At 36.2% G+C, this 14135-nt stretch overlaps 1 protein-coding gene across 1 annotated transcript in view; it reads left to right on the forward strand.

The window, feature by feature from the left end:
- The window catches only part of GALNT13 (polypeptide N-acetylgalactosaminyltransferase 13), a 554418-nt gene that overhangs the window by 66483 nt on the left and 473800 nt on the right, over positions 1 to 14135 (forward strand). The window contains exon 3 of the mRNA XM_065880130.1: positions 808 to 1052. Coding sequence (XP_065736202.1) covers positions 911 to 1052 — 142 coding nt within the window. The 5' untranslated portion in view covers positions 808 to 910. The remainder of the gene's footprint in view (positions 1 to 807; positions 1053 to 14135) is intronic.

Here is a 14135-nt window from a genome sequence, read left to right on the forward strand (position 1 = left end):
GCCTCTCCCGTTGCGGAGCACAGGCTCCGGACGCGCAGGCTCAGCGGCCATGGCTCACGGGCCCAGCCGCTCCGCGGCATGTGGGATCTTCCCAGACCGGGGCACAAACCCGTGTCCTCTGCATCGGCAGGCGGACCCTCAACCACTGCGCCACCAGGGAAGCCCTAATTGCCCTTTTTGAGAATCTGAGAATTTTGTGTGTGTGTTTGTTTTATATCTTAACATTAATAACTATGTGTTCTGCAGGACAGTTTACAAGTGTTATCGTATTTGGTCCTCATAGCAAATCTTTAAGTTTGACATTATTATTTTCACTTTATAGATGAGAAAACTGAGGCTTAGAAAGTCTCCCCTACATAGGAAGTAAATAGACCCAGGCCTATCTATGCATAAAGTCCAGCTCTTAGCCACTGCAATATATGGTAGTCCAGGATGATTTCTAGTTCAGCAGTATTGGCTCCTTAAGAGTGCTGAATCCCAGTAAATTTAGAATTGCACTATTTTACAACCTGGTGCTTTACAGAATACCATGAAAGGACTTTAAGAAAAAGGCAATACAACTTGAAGAAATCAAGTAGTTGTCAAGGGCCCAGCAGAGTAGTGGCAGATCTAGGATTAGCTGTTAGAATTTTAGCCACCTGGCTTACTTACAAAACTTTCATTTATTTGGGCTTTTAATTCTGAACTTGAAGGCCAAGTGCCGATATACATGGGAGCATTAAATAAGTCATATATTTCATGTTATATCACATTTATGCAAAATAAACTTTTCAATAATTAATTTTTCTTCTTTTTTTTTTAATACAGTGGGTGCATCCTGCTTTTATCCTGGAGTTCACCCCTGTGGCTTGGATTTATCACAGTTGTATCTGTCTTCGATCTCTGTGTTAACTAGAAATCAAGGAAAGACATGAGGAGGTTTGTTTACTGCAAGGTGGTTCTAGCCACTTCACTGATGTGGGTTCTTGTTGATGTCTTCTTACTCCTGTACTTCAGTGAATGTAACAAATGTGATGACAAGAAGGAGAGGTCCCTGCTACCTGCCCTGAGGGGTAAGTGCTTATGAAGCAAATGTTTCTTTCATAGCGATGAAAATGGTGGTGACTCATGACAAAACATGAAAGCATTTGGGCAGAACTGTTAATGTACATTTAACCATGGGAAAGCTACTTTATGTTTCTTGGCCTCAGGTGTCTTGTCAGAAGAAATGAGTTAGCTAACCTCTAAGGTACCTTCTAATTCTAATAATTCCAATGTTTTGTGACTGTAGTGAACCTTCAAATTGGACAGAATTTTAAATTTAGGCTTCCAGAAGTATAAGCCTTTAGAGTCCAAGCACATAACATAAAAGAGGAAAACTACTACAGTGAGATGGTGAGGATTGTAGCAAAATGAGACTACACATGACAGCCCTTAAAACTTCCAAAAGCAACAACAACAAAAAAAGGCACAATGTATTTTTAACAAGACACATGTTGGTGGCCAGATTTAACCTGTGGGCTACCAGGTCGTTGCCCTATGTTAAAGGCAAAAGATAATTTCAAGTGTATTATAAAGTCACTTTAACTCAATATTCCCTATTTAGGAACCAGTTTCAATGACTAGATAAGAGTGAATGCTCAAGAAACATAATAATTTATATAAATGGTGATTTATTAAGTAAACTCATAGACATTCATTTCCTGAAGTTATTCCAAGTAATTTTCCTATGCTTTCTGTTGACTTAAATACCTATTAATTTACTTCTAAAATATTCCTAGTAAATGAGTGCTTCTAAAGTACTTAAGCATGCTTGAAATTAGTTTTATTCTCATTGAATTAAACATTAAAAAAAATCTAGTTTACATTAATTCTCTACTTAGCAAAATGTTTCTTTGTAAACATGACAAAAGGTAAACTTTGAGTCCCTGTTGATATGTTTGTACCTTTTGGAAAAGTGAATCTAAATTACTGACTTGAGATTTGCATTTATTTAATGAATGTAATCTGCTTTTAATGTTACAGATATTTTTGAGGTTATTTATTAATCAAACTATGCTAATAAAATGAATTTCATTGATATTATCAGTTGTGTGAGGTTTAGGGAAACAGAGAAAAGCATTTCCAAAAGTTAATTTTTGTTGAAAGAGTTTGTTGGACATCTTTAGTTTGCTTTGCAATAATTCTCTGGTCCAATTGGAGAAATTCTGATTATCTTCCTCTTTTCAAAATGAGTCTAGTTCTCTCACTACATTTTTTGACTAGTACAAAGAATTGAGAGAAAGGGCTTTGGAACTGACAGAACCTAGACCCATATAGGTAGTTTATATACATTTTTTATGCCTTTAATTATAATTATTCAAAGAGGAGAACTTTATGAGTCCGTCAGTTTTCGATAAATGAATATGGGGATTAATTTGCTGATCTTTGGTTAGGATCCCAGAATAAATCAGCCTTTTTTGTTTTTTTGTTAGAACCAGTTGAGCTGCTGCTTGGCTGAAAGTGGAAATGTGTTTTGATGGATCACATCAGTTTAGAATGATCACTTTGTCATTTGTTGAATGGAGACTTCTAGATTGGTCACAAAAAATGTTATAATCTGATTCAGCAAAACTATGACAGCCTTTTCTGGAAGTACCAAAAAAGCAGTTTTGCTGATTTAAGTGCTTAATGCTCAGTTTCAAATCTCAAAAAGTAAAATTTAATGATGCAAGGCAAAAATAGTAATTTTTCCATGTACTTAAAATGTAAAATTAAACAATACTCTCTTTATTTTTAAGACTTATTTAATGTTATACAGTAATATTTGTCTTGAAAAAATGAAAATTAGGCTTTATGGTTTTTAATTTCATCTTCTACTGTTATTATTTCAGAATATTACTTTATTTAGGAATTTGTGCCATGTATTTCAAATAATATTTTATTTACAGGTAGGTGATGTTGTGCAAAGTGCACTTGACTGAAATTTTCATGTTCTAGATATGTTAAAAACAGGCTTTTTTGACAAAAAAGTTGATCTTTCCGGACCTTTGTGTCTCCTTTATTAAAACAAAGAGCTTGGACTAGGGGTTTTCTAAGATCTCTTCTAGTTCTAAATTTTAAACAACTTGTAAATACCCAATATTAGCATACACTCTGAATTAATTTTTGAGATATGTTCATTCATTCACCAAATCATGAATTATTTGTTAAGTGCCTCTCAAGTTAACAAGTTGTGCATCTTAAACTTAACAAAGTTGCATGTCAATTATATCTCAATTTAAAAAAAAAGAAGAAGAACATAGTCCAGTAATGGTCAAAGAAAAAAATCCCAAGCATCAGGACCTCTGGCTTCATAGGTGGTATGACAAGATTACCCCACAGTTAAAAGCCCAGCTTTGTTGACCAGCCTGGTCCTCACCTCCTCCACCTTGAATTAGTTGTGTGACTTTTGGCAAATTCCTTAACAAAATCTTAACAAAAGACTTGGTGATCAAGTAATTGGCGCAAAGGGTAGACAAACTGCACAATGCAACAGAATAGAGACCCTAGAAGTACACACACAAGTTTGGACCATTCAGTATATGACTGAGGAAGCACTACAGATCAATGGGGGAAAGAAGAGCTCTTTCAATAAATATAGCTGAAAATAAAATGGTAATCTGGGTGGAAAACAGATGAAGCTGGGTGCTTAACTCATGTCATAAACCAAGATCTACTTTGGAAATATTAATGTCACAAGAAAACTTAACTTTTAGCAGAAAAAAAATAGGCATTTATAAGACCACGAATTAAGGAACAATTCTAAAACACTATACAAAATCATTGACCATAAAAGAAAATATTGATAAATTTGACTATATTAAAATTGAGAAAGTTGATTCACTTAAATATACCTTAAAAAAAGTAAAAAGGGAAGTTACAAACTGTAGAAGATGTTCAAAGAACATGTAACTGAGAGGTTATTGTCAGGTATATATAAATAACTCCCGTTATTAGTATGAGAAGCCCACATAGGCCAACAGGAAAAACTGGGCAATAAACATGAATAGATACTCCTTGGAAAAGGAAACAAATATAGCAAAACAAAAAAAGAACCTTATGAAAAAATGTTTAACATTAATTGTGATGAGGGAAATGCAGACCAAGACTATAATGATGTATTTATATTCATTCAATTGGCAAAAATTAAAAAGGCTGATAATACCAGTTGTTAGAGGTGATACACCTCCACATTTTTATAGTAACTTCAGATAACGGGTTGGCATCGTCTCTGAAATCTAAAAAATTCATGGATGACTCAGCACTCCTAGTGATAGAAGTTTTTCCATATAAACAAATATTTCATAGTGCTACTGTTCATAAAAATGAAAGCTGAAAATAATCCATAGGTCAGTCAAAGGAAAAGTTGATGTATGAAGAGTGATATAAAATGAAAGAGAATAGTATATTTTAGTCAAAATGAATGAACTACAGCAACCTGTACCAGTATGAATTAATCCTCATGATACCATAGTAAGTACAGAAGTTTATTGATATCTTTCAGAGATGATATATGGCATGGTACAATTTGAAAAGCTAAAACTAACCAAACATTTAAAATATACTCTTTAGGACTCTACAGAGATACGACAAGACTTTTTATAAAGCAATAAAGCTAATTATGAACATAGGATTTAGGATGTCGTTTGTCATGTGTAGGGGGCAACAGTAATGTGGAGCGTTACTAGGGTCCTAGGTTTGTTTTGGATGTGGGTTTGATGTATCTGTTACATAATACAGATAACTAAGCGAGTGAATAAGAGCCACTGAATGGATTTGAAAAAAATGGGAAGCCACTGAAGAGGTTTAAAAGACAGCAGACATGATCACCTCTGTGTTGTGGAGAGATCACATGTAGAGACTAGACTGGGGAAGAGCCATCTCTTCACGGAGGCAGGGTAGGAAGTTGTGGTAGCCTTTTGTGAATTCTGTGTGGGAGGTGAGGCCTGCTTAGAGCAGAGCAGTGCCAGTGAGTTGTGGGTATAATGAAGAGGTATTTGAGATATTGGGAGCTTGCTTGACTGGCTCTGGCGGGTGGAGGAGATGGAAATGTCAAGGACAGATTTCAGGTTTCTTGCAGGGCATTATTTGATCCAGTTTCCTGAGAGCAGAGATGGAGGAGGAGACGTTTTGAGGGTGGATATTGAGTTTATTTTGGACATGTTGAGTTTGAGACACGTGTTGGGCAACTGAATGGAACTGTTCAGTAGGAAGTTGACTACATTATTAAACTCTAAGTATCAAACTTAAAAGCCATCATTATTCTTTCTAAAACAGATTACATTCTTCTCTTCCTTATTAAATGGAGTATATGGGATATAATTAAATCTTTGCTTCTGAGTCAGCATTATCATTTCACACGTCAATTATTGAACGATGCTGTAAAAAATGATTATTTTAGGGACTTTCATGGGAGCACAAGGACTTGTTCCAGTATTAGATACAGACCCATGAATCCTTTTCCTTTTCCTATTTTCTACAGGATTGCTTTTGGGTAACATAAGTTCTTGTCAGGGGAGCATATTAACTCTTTTATGCCACTCTGGGGCCACTTAGAGCTAAAATGCACCGAAGGATATTTCTTTTTTTTTTTTTTGCGGTACGCCACCGTTGTGGCCTCTCCCGTTGCGGAGCACAGGCTCCAGACGCGCAGGCTCAGCGGCCATGGCTCAGGGCCCAGCCGCTCCGCGGCATGTGGGATCTTCCTGGACCGATGCAGGCGGACTCTCAACCACTGTGCCACCAGGAAAGCCTGCACCGAAGGATATTTCTAACTCCTAACTGGTATGGAGTACTAAGTGGTGCTGCTCCCAAGTTGGAAGAGTTAGAATAGCTATTTGAGAGCACAGGTATTTAAAAAGACCGGTGCTGCTGCAGTGCACCCACAAACGCTTTGGGGAAATCTGAGGTCATGTGGCCAGTCTGCATGAGCACCATGCATAATGAGTCCTCCTCCACCACCTCCACCCAGGGCCGCACGTCCTCAGGCAAGTTAATTTGTCTCTCTGGGCCTCAGTCACCATCTGTAAAACAAAATGGATATGAGTCATGGTTTTAAGTCACGCTCCTCTCCAAATGAAGAATTATGTTTCTAGCTATTTTTTTCAATAAAACTATGGAAAATGAACTATTTTCGTATCTGGCTTTTGGTCAGTCCATAGACAATGTGTAGTCTGCTATGAGAACTGGTGATGTGGAAGTGACATGGGGAGAGGTCTGCTTAGAAACCCCAGAAGAGCCTTCTCATCATCACAGAAGACAAAAGGGATATAAAGTTATGATATTCGAGAAGGGAAGGAACCTGCAATTCTTTAACTGATCTTGAATCTTGAACATATTACACATACTTGGGAAATGAAATAAAATTTACCTTCAAGAAAAGGGGAGGGAGAGGAATATCTAAGAAAGAGTTGTTGCTTGTATATAGACAAAGATAAGTACATTAGCCAATGATAACAAAAATAATTATAAGCTATGATTGTTCTAAATTATTTACACATGTTAACTTAATTTTCACAAAAAATATGTGAAGTAGACATTCTTCTTCTTTTACATATAAGGAAACTGAGGCAGAGTGAGCATATGGGGAATCACTTCTGTGTTTCTCTTTTACTCACACACGCAATACTTCTAACACCAGATGTGTGGACTTTTCCCCCACACCAAACAATTCTCTGCGACGTCAGCTGAGTGTCCTACAATTCTGACACTGCCTATCTGGAGTAAGCATCAGACCCCACAAGTTAAGGGCTCAGTCCCACAAGGATGCCCCCACTTCATACACGGATCGCTGGTCCCAGGTTGTCACCAGTACTTCTGATCAACCTGCTATAACTTGGCGCTTCCTTGAACACTTCTTGAGTTGATAGTTTGCCAGAATGCCTCACGGAACTCAGGGTAACATTTATTTACATTTACCAGTTTATTATAAAGGATATGTGTGAACAACCAGATGAAGAGTTACATAGGTTGAGGTCCAGAAAGTTCCCAAGTACAGGAGCTTCTGTGCCCGTGGAGTTGGGGTGTATGACCCTCCTGTCATGTAGATGTGTTGACCAACCCAGAAATTCTCTGAACTCTATACTTTTGGGATTTTTATGGAGGTTTCATCATATAGATATGATCGATCGCCAAGTCAGTCTCCAGCCCTTCTCCCATTCCTGGAGGATGGGAGGTGGAGCTGAATATTCCAAGCATCTAATCATGGCCTGGTCTTTCTGGTGACCAGCCCCATCCAGGAGCCCACCCAGAGTCACCTCATTAAAACAAAAGATGCTCCTATTAGATGCTCTAATCCCAGGAAATTCCAAGGGATGTAGGAGCTCCGTGTCAGGAACCAGGGTCATGGACCAAACATTAGAACAAAAGATGCTTCTGGTGCTCTTATAACGTAGGACATTATAAGGGTTAGAGTAGCGCTGTGCCAGGAGCTGGATCCAGAGACCAGTACCTCCTATGATTTCACGGTGTGGTTAAGAGGGAGTGCCAGAATTTTAACAACCAATGGAACAGGAGTTGGGTATTACAATGCAAGTTCAGTAAAGGGCTTTGTTATCACTTAATGCCGGTTTGCACTGGAGTTTAAGTGCCATGCTTTCATTCAAATACCAGTATGGAGTACACAGTCTGAAAATGTGAATTGAGTGGATTGTCTTCATTCTCAGAGACACTAGAGAGACTCAGCCAAAATTCCCTGTCTAGTAGGATGTATAAATCCCAGTCAGGAAACTATTTCCTAGGGACCATTCTGGTTTCAGATCATTTATAAAACAGTATCACCTTATCTGGTATTTTAAGGTTTTGCAAAGTTACTTTCATCCACTTGTATCCCTTAAGACCTCTTCACTGCTGCTCTGAATTGGGGGAAATCAAGAAGATGAGTGGAATTGTTGACTGGAGTCTCAATGCCATACCTCCATGTTTCCCTTGGTCCTGCCTGGGACACTCCCTGCTTTCCTCTCATAAATCTGGGGACACAGGTAGCCTTGCAGGATCTTAGTTTCCCAGCCAGGGATCGAACCTAGGCCCTGGCAGGGAAAGAGCAGAGTCCTAATCACTGGACTGCCAGAGAATTCCCTCTTTTGTTTCTTTCTAAATGATCTTCTCGTAACATTAACGCCTAGCCATGTACTTATTTATTAAACAGTAAATGTTTATTGATTTTGTTTGATTAATCTTTAGTGCTTCGGGGAGAGTTCCTGTGACTAGGTGTGAGAGGAAACCGAAAACTTGTGAATTAAAGTGTTAAAACTAGCACCACATTTGGGACTTCCCTGGTGGTGCAGTGGTTAAGAATCCGCCTGCCAACTCAGGGGACGCGGGTTTGAGCACTTGTCTGTGAAGGTCCCACATGCCGTGGAGCAAATAAGCCCGTGCACCACAGTTACCCTGCACTCTAGAGCCCGCGAGCCACAACTACTGAGCCTGCGTGCCACAACTACTGAAGCCCACGTGCCTAAAGCCTGTGCTCCACAACAAGAGAAACCACTGCAATGAGAAGCCCACACACCGCAACGAAGAGTAGCCCCCGCGTGCCACAACTAGAGAAAGCCCATGCACAGCAATGAAGACCCAACACAGCCATTAAATTAATTAATTAATTAAAAAGAAAAAAAAACCCTAACGCCACATTTTTCTTGTTTTTTTAAAATATGGCTTTACCTTTTGTGGGGAGGGTAGAAGAGTGTGATTGGTTAAAATGCACTGTCAGTATTGGAATTGCCCCACATAAATTATGATGACCACTGGAACTTTCAGGTGATAGTATTTATAGTCATACAAAAAGTGGGACATATGGATAGTCACCTTGGATTAAAGGCATATATGTCCCAGATAATTTTCGATCAAGTTTATAAATAGTTTTCAAAAGTTAATAGACTTTATAAAATTTTGACCTTTGATTTTGCTTTTGCCTTTCATAGTTTTATTTACAATTCACTCTGAGCCCTTCTCCAGTCCACATGGACATAGCAATGTCAGGAAGAAAAATAAATTGTAATAATGAATAATTATGAGGTTTACTGTGTCAAGTGCTTTATAGATACACTGTTTCGATTAGTTCTCACAGTGGCATTGGGGGTAGGTACTATTATTATTCTTATTTACATATAAGAAACTGAGATCTGAAAAGGTTAATTAAGTTCCTCAAGGTTGCAAAACTAAGAAGAGGGAAGAAAGGGCTCACAGCCTGGTTTGTCAGACTTTTGAGACCACACTTTGAACCACAGTGTTATGCCGCGTTCCTGACTCAGGTGCCTAGACTCCTTTAAGGCAAAATAATCATAACATTTATATAGTATTTATAAAATATTTACGCATATAGGAATATTTCTGGAGGACAAAGAAGGAGGTGGCCACCGACCTTGGGTAAAAAAATGTCATATTTATTTAGGAGAATAGTACTCTGGCAGGCTTACCTGTCTGAAAGGTAGGCTTTCAGACTTCAGCAATTTTACATTTATTGAGTTTCTACAGTATACTAATTAATTTAGGTTGCAATTTTCCTCAGCAGTTTCCTTTGGGGCCAAGCCTCTGAAGTCTTACAAAGAATGATTAAAAGTTCTGAACAGTAGGGAAGCACTGTTTTTTCCCAAAACTTTAATAAAAACGATTGATACAATTTTTGCATCCATTTATTCAATGGTACTGGGCTAGGTAATATGAAATATCCAAAGTTTAATCAAATAGAACATCTGTCTTCAGGAATCACACAGTCTACTGGAGACATGACATGTACATTACAAGATAGAAAGTGGTGGCTGCTATAAGAGAGATACCAAGTAAACTGCTGTGAGAGGCCCTGACATATATAAATTATGTGGACATTTGAAAATTGGGAGGAAGCAAGTACGAGGAGGGAATAAATTATCAGAGGAAAGCTATTGGCTTTCCCAAAATGAGGATGTAAGAAATCAGTGAATCGGTTGATTGGGGCAGAGTCAGACTCAAAGGGGATTTCTAGATTTTAGGTTGAAAATTAGGATAAAGACAGATTTTAAAGGACTTTGAGTCCTGGGGAAATGAATTTTTAACTTTGTTCTTTAGGAAATGGGGAACCATTGAAGGTTTCTGGAAAAGAAAAGATGTGTTTATCGTCAGATAAAGTTTGGAAGGGTAATGCAGTGCTCTTTATTAAATATGCAAGAGAGTAGCACTAATACATTTTTATCTTTATTCAGATAGAGACTCAGATGCTTAAGTTTTATTTATTAATTAAAACCACTTGAATTAGATGGTAACTAAATGGAATATTAATTCATTTAAATTCTTTGCTCTGTAAATTAACTGGTAGAACAAGAAAGTTTTGTTTTGTAAAATCAAGTTTAGATAGTGTATAAAAAAGTAACTATTCAAAATCTTTACTTATTTAGTATGAAATAAAATGAGACAATCCATTCAACAAACATTTGAGTGCTTGATTGTGTCAGAGCTGGGGTTAGAAAAATAAAGAATCACTCTTATTTTCACGTTTAGAGGGGGAGAAAGGAATTCAGAATTGTATGACTAAAATGTCAGCATATCAATGCTGTGCTGTCAGGAGGAGTGAGAATATATGAAATAAAGAGAAAAAACATCAATAAGCCAATATCTGCCTTTTGAGGACAAGATCTGATTGTCAATTCCATAAAGACTAGAGTAGACTGAGTAGAGAATGGAGGACAAAACGTATTACCAAATAGTCCACCAGTAAAATGGAAATGGACAAATTTTATCTCTACCCACTGGAAATCATGGTCACTAAAGGGCTGTGTTGCAGCAGAGAGAGCTACTCATCCTGGGTGCTCAATTAATAATTGTTGAATGAATGAAGAATGAATGCACAAGCAGCGTGGCACTTTCTGAGCGTTCTCATGATAATAGAGTATCCAGTATAGGTGGATGATTAAGCAACTTGAAATAACGCGATTATCATGGCAAACATATTTTTGTTGTTGTTACTGTTTACACACATAGTCCAAACGTTTTCTTTTACTTTTTATTGGCTTATGTAGTTTGATTTACAGCCCCAACTGGCATATGTATAGTCAAGGGACGCTCTTTTTTTCCTTCAGAATGTGTCTTGCATTGCACTGTTACACACTGTCGCTGTGATGCAGTGTGTCTGAGAACACTGCATATTGACACAGGGTAGTGCTGTCATTGAAGAGAGCTCTGATGGAGCAGAACAGGCAGATCAGGTAGGATGTGTGGAATGAACTAATACATAGAAGACCCAGAGGAACATTTATGAAAGTTCGACTGAGGAATATTGAAAAAGATGTAAGTGTGTGGTAGATTTTATTCATCTGTAAAAAGAAGATGGGAAAACGGAGATGATGGGAAATGAATAAAAGAAAGTAATACTGGACAGGTTTAAAAGTGAAAAAAATCCAATAAAAAAGGAAAATTACCGAGAATAAAGTGGTGGAGCTGTAGAACAGGACCCATGGTTAGTCAATAAGTAAGGCTCAATGTAAATGTAGCTTTGGGAATGATTGAGAATAGTAGCTAGATAAGAAATATTATTTTTAGATAAGTTTTATTGAGGTATAACATAATGCTCCCTTTTAAGTGCGCAATTTGATGAGTTTGACAAGTGAATCCCAGGGTTCAACCTCACAAGGATGATACCCCTAAAATGTTCCCACACACCCCAAGCAGTCAATCCCTCCACTCTAGCCCCAGACAACCACTGATAGGTCTTTTGTGACTATTTGTTAGTTTTGCCTATTCTAGAAAATCTGACGATGACTATGAATTCTTGTGTGTCTGGTTATTTTTGCTCAGCATATGGGTTGTGAGATTAATCTATGGTGTTGAGTGTATCAGAGGTTCTATTGCTGAGCAGTATTCTGTTGTATGTATATATTACAATTTGTTTATCCTTTCACCTGTTGGTGGACATTTCCATTCTTTCCATGGCTGTTATGAAAAAAGTTGCTACATTTGTACACAAATCTTTGTTTACATATGTGGACATATGTTTTTACAACTCTTGGGTAAATATCAAGGAGTGGTAGTGCTCAGTCATATGCTAAATGTATTTTAATTTTGTAAGATACTGCCAGTCTGTTTTCCCAAGTTGTTAGACTTTGCTATTCCCATCAGCAACATAGGAGAGATTTAGTTACTCACATCCTGGCCAACACTTCCTAGTCAGTGTTTGTAATTTTAACCATTTTTGTGAGTTTGTAATGGTATATCATGGTGGTTTTAATTGTGTGTCATGATAACTAGTGATATTGATTTTTTTTTCATGTTTTTTTAGGCCAGTTTTCTTTTATGAAGTGTTGGTCAGGTTCTTTGGGCTATTTTTTAATTGGGTTGTTTATGGCTTGCCTTTTAAAATTTTTTAAAAGGTATCTTTCAAAGAGCAGAGATTTTTTATCTTGATGAAGTCCAGTGTATCTTTTTTTCTTCTTTTGTTGTTCTTTTGGTATCCTATTTAAGAAATCTCTGCCTACACCGAGGCCACTCTGTATTTCTTCTAGAAGGTTTATGGTTGTAGTTTATAAGATTTGAGTTAATTTCTGTGTATGATGTGAAGAGAGTCAAGGTTATATTTTTCCAAAATAAAAACTCAGCTGTTCCAGAAACATTTGTTCCTTGAAGATAAGAAAGGAATGGATTTTAGAAATAAGAACAACACTTCATTGTAATATTTCCCAGTATGCATCTATAAGTTTTTCTATTGCTTATATGTATGACTTAGTTATAAATATTTGACTTTATTTTCTAGAATTCATTCCATATTATACAGAATTGATGTAAAATTTGTTATATAACTTGAAAAGTATCCAACTGTTACTAACCAAACCTTTAGATATTTTAACTTGAAGCACATGAAAAATCTAATCTATTATATTAACATAAAAAAGTACTATTTATTTCTCTGATAATAAAATTAATAAATAATTATTGTAGTAAAATATAAAATACAAATAAAGAGAAGAAAAATAATGTGGAATGCCATCCAGAAATTTCCACATACTAAAATAAAATTTAATATTTAAACTTTTTTTGATCAACATAGCATGAGCATTTTGTCCTGCATGAGCTAGCTTTCAAAACATAGTTTTAATGGGTAATATTTTATCATATGTATTTATCATAACTTCCATAATTAACTACCTTTCATTAATTTTCATGTGTATTGCTCCTAATTTTTTTACCACTAAATAATGTTATGAACATTTTTAGGAAGTTGTTTTTAAACAGTTTTAAACATATTGCTGACCATATTCTTAGGCTATATTCTTGGTTATGGGATTTATTTTTTAAAGGTGTACATATTTTTAAAAGTTTCTTGATAGACATTTTTAATGACTTCCTGGAAAGGCCACTAATAGTCTCATCTCATTATCAATATATGAGAATACTTATCTCACCATGTTATTTGTAATTTAATTTAAAACACATTTGCTAATTAGAGTACTTTCTAATCACAATTTTAAAAATCATTTTTATGTTTTATTGTACTTACATTTTTATGTTTTATTGTATTTACATTAAAATTTTACTGTTAAATACTGAACTTAAATATATGCTGTCCTCATGTTCAGAGTTTTGAAATGTAAAGATAAATGGACGAAGGCTTAAAAGATGTGATATATTAGACATTGTAGAATATATTGAGCAATTACAGAATCTGGGTGTTGGTAAAATTCTGCTTCTAACTATGACACATTTGGCGGTACCAGTAAACTCCATAGGGAAAGGAAGATAAATATAAAACTTTGGGCTGTAATTGGAGGAAAGACCTGTTCAGGACTAAACCGAGAGGTTCTTCACAAATTCTTTGAGTTTTTCTGTTTTTAATGTTTTTCACATTGAATGATTTGATATGTATGTATTTTATTTTTGTGTAATAATGAGGGTGTATTTTTTTCAATAATTACTTGTGACGTCTTTCCTCTCATTACTGATTTGTAATGTTAAAATTGACATGTAGAAAATCTTTATATCTAGCAAGGTCTTTATATGATCTATTTATTTGATTTCATTGATTCCTTTCCATATGACTAAAAGTGATATGATTTTAAATCGTATTCCAGAGTTAAACTATTTTAATTATTTAGCTTTATATTATCTGATGAAACACTTGACAAGTTGCAAACTGCTGTAGTCAGGAAAATGAGTACATTATAGTTCTAATC

The sequence above is a fragment of the Phocoena phocoena genome, chromosome 7, assembly GCF_963924675.1.
Source record: "Phocoena phocoena chromosome 7, mPhoPho1.1, whole genome shotgun sequence".
NCBI lineage: Eukaryota > Metazoa > Chordata > Mammalia > Artiodactyla > Phocoenidae > Phocoena > Phocoena phocoena.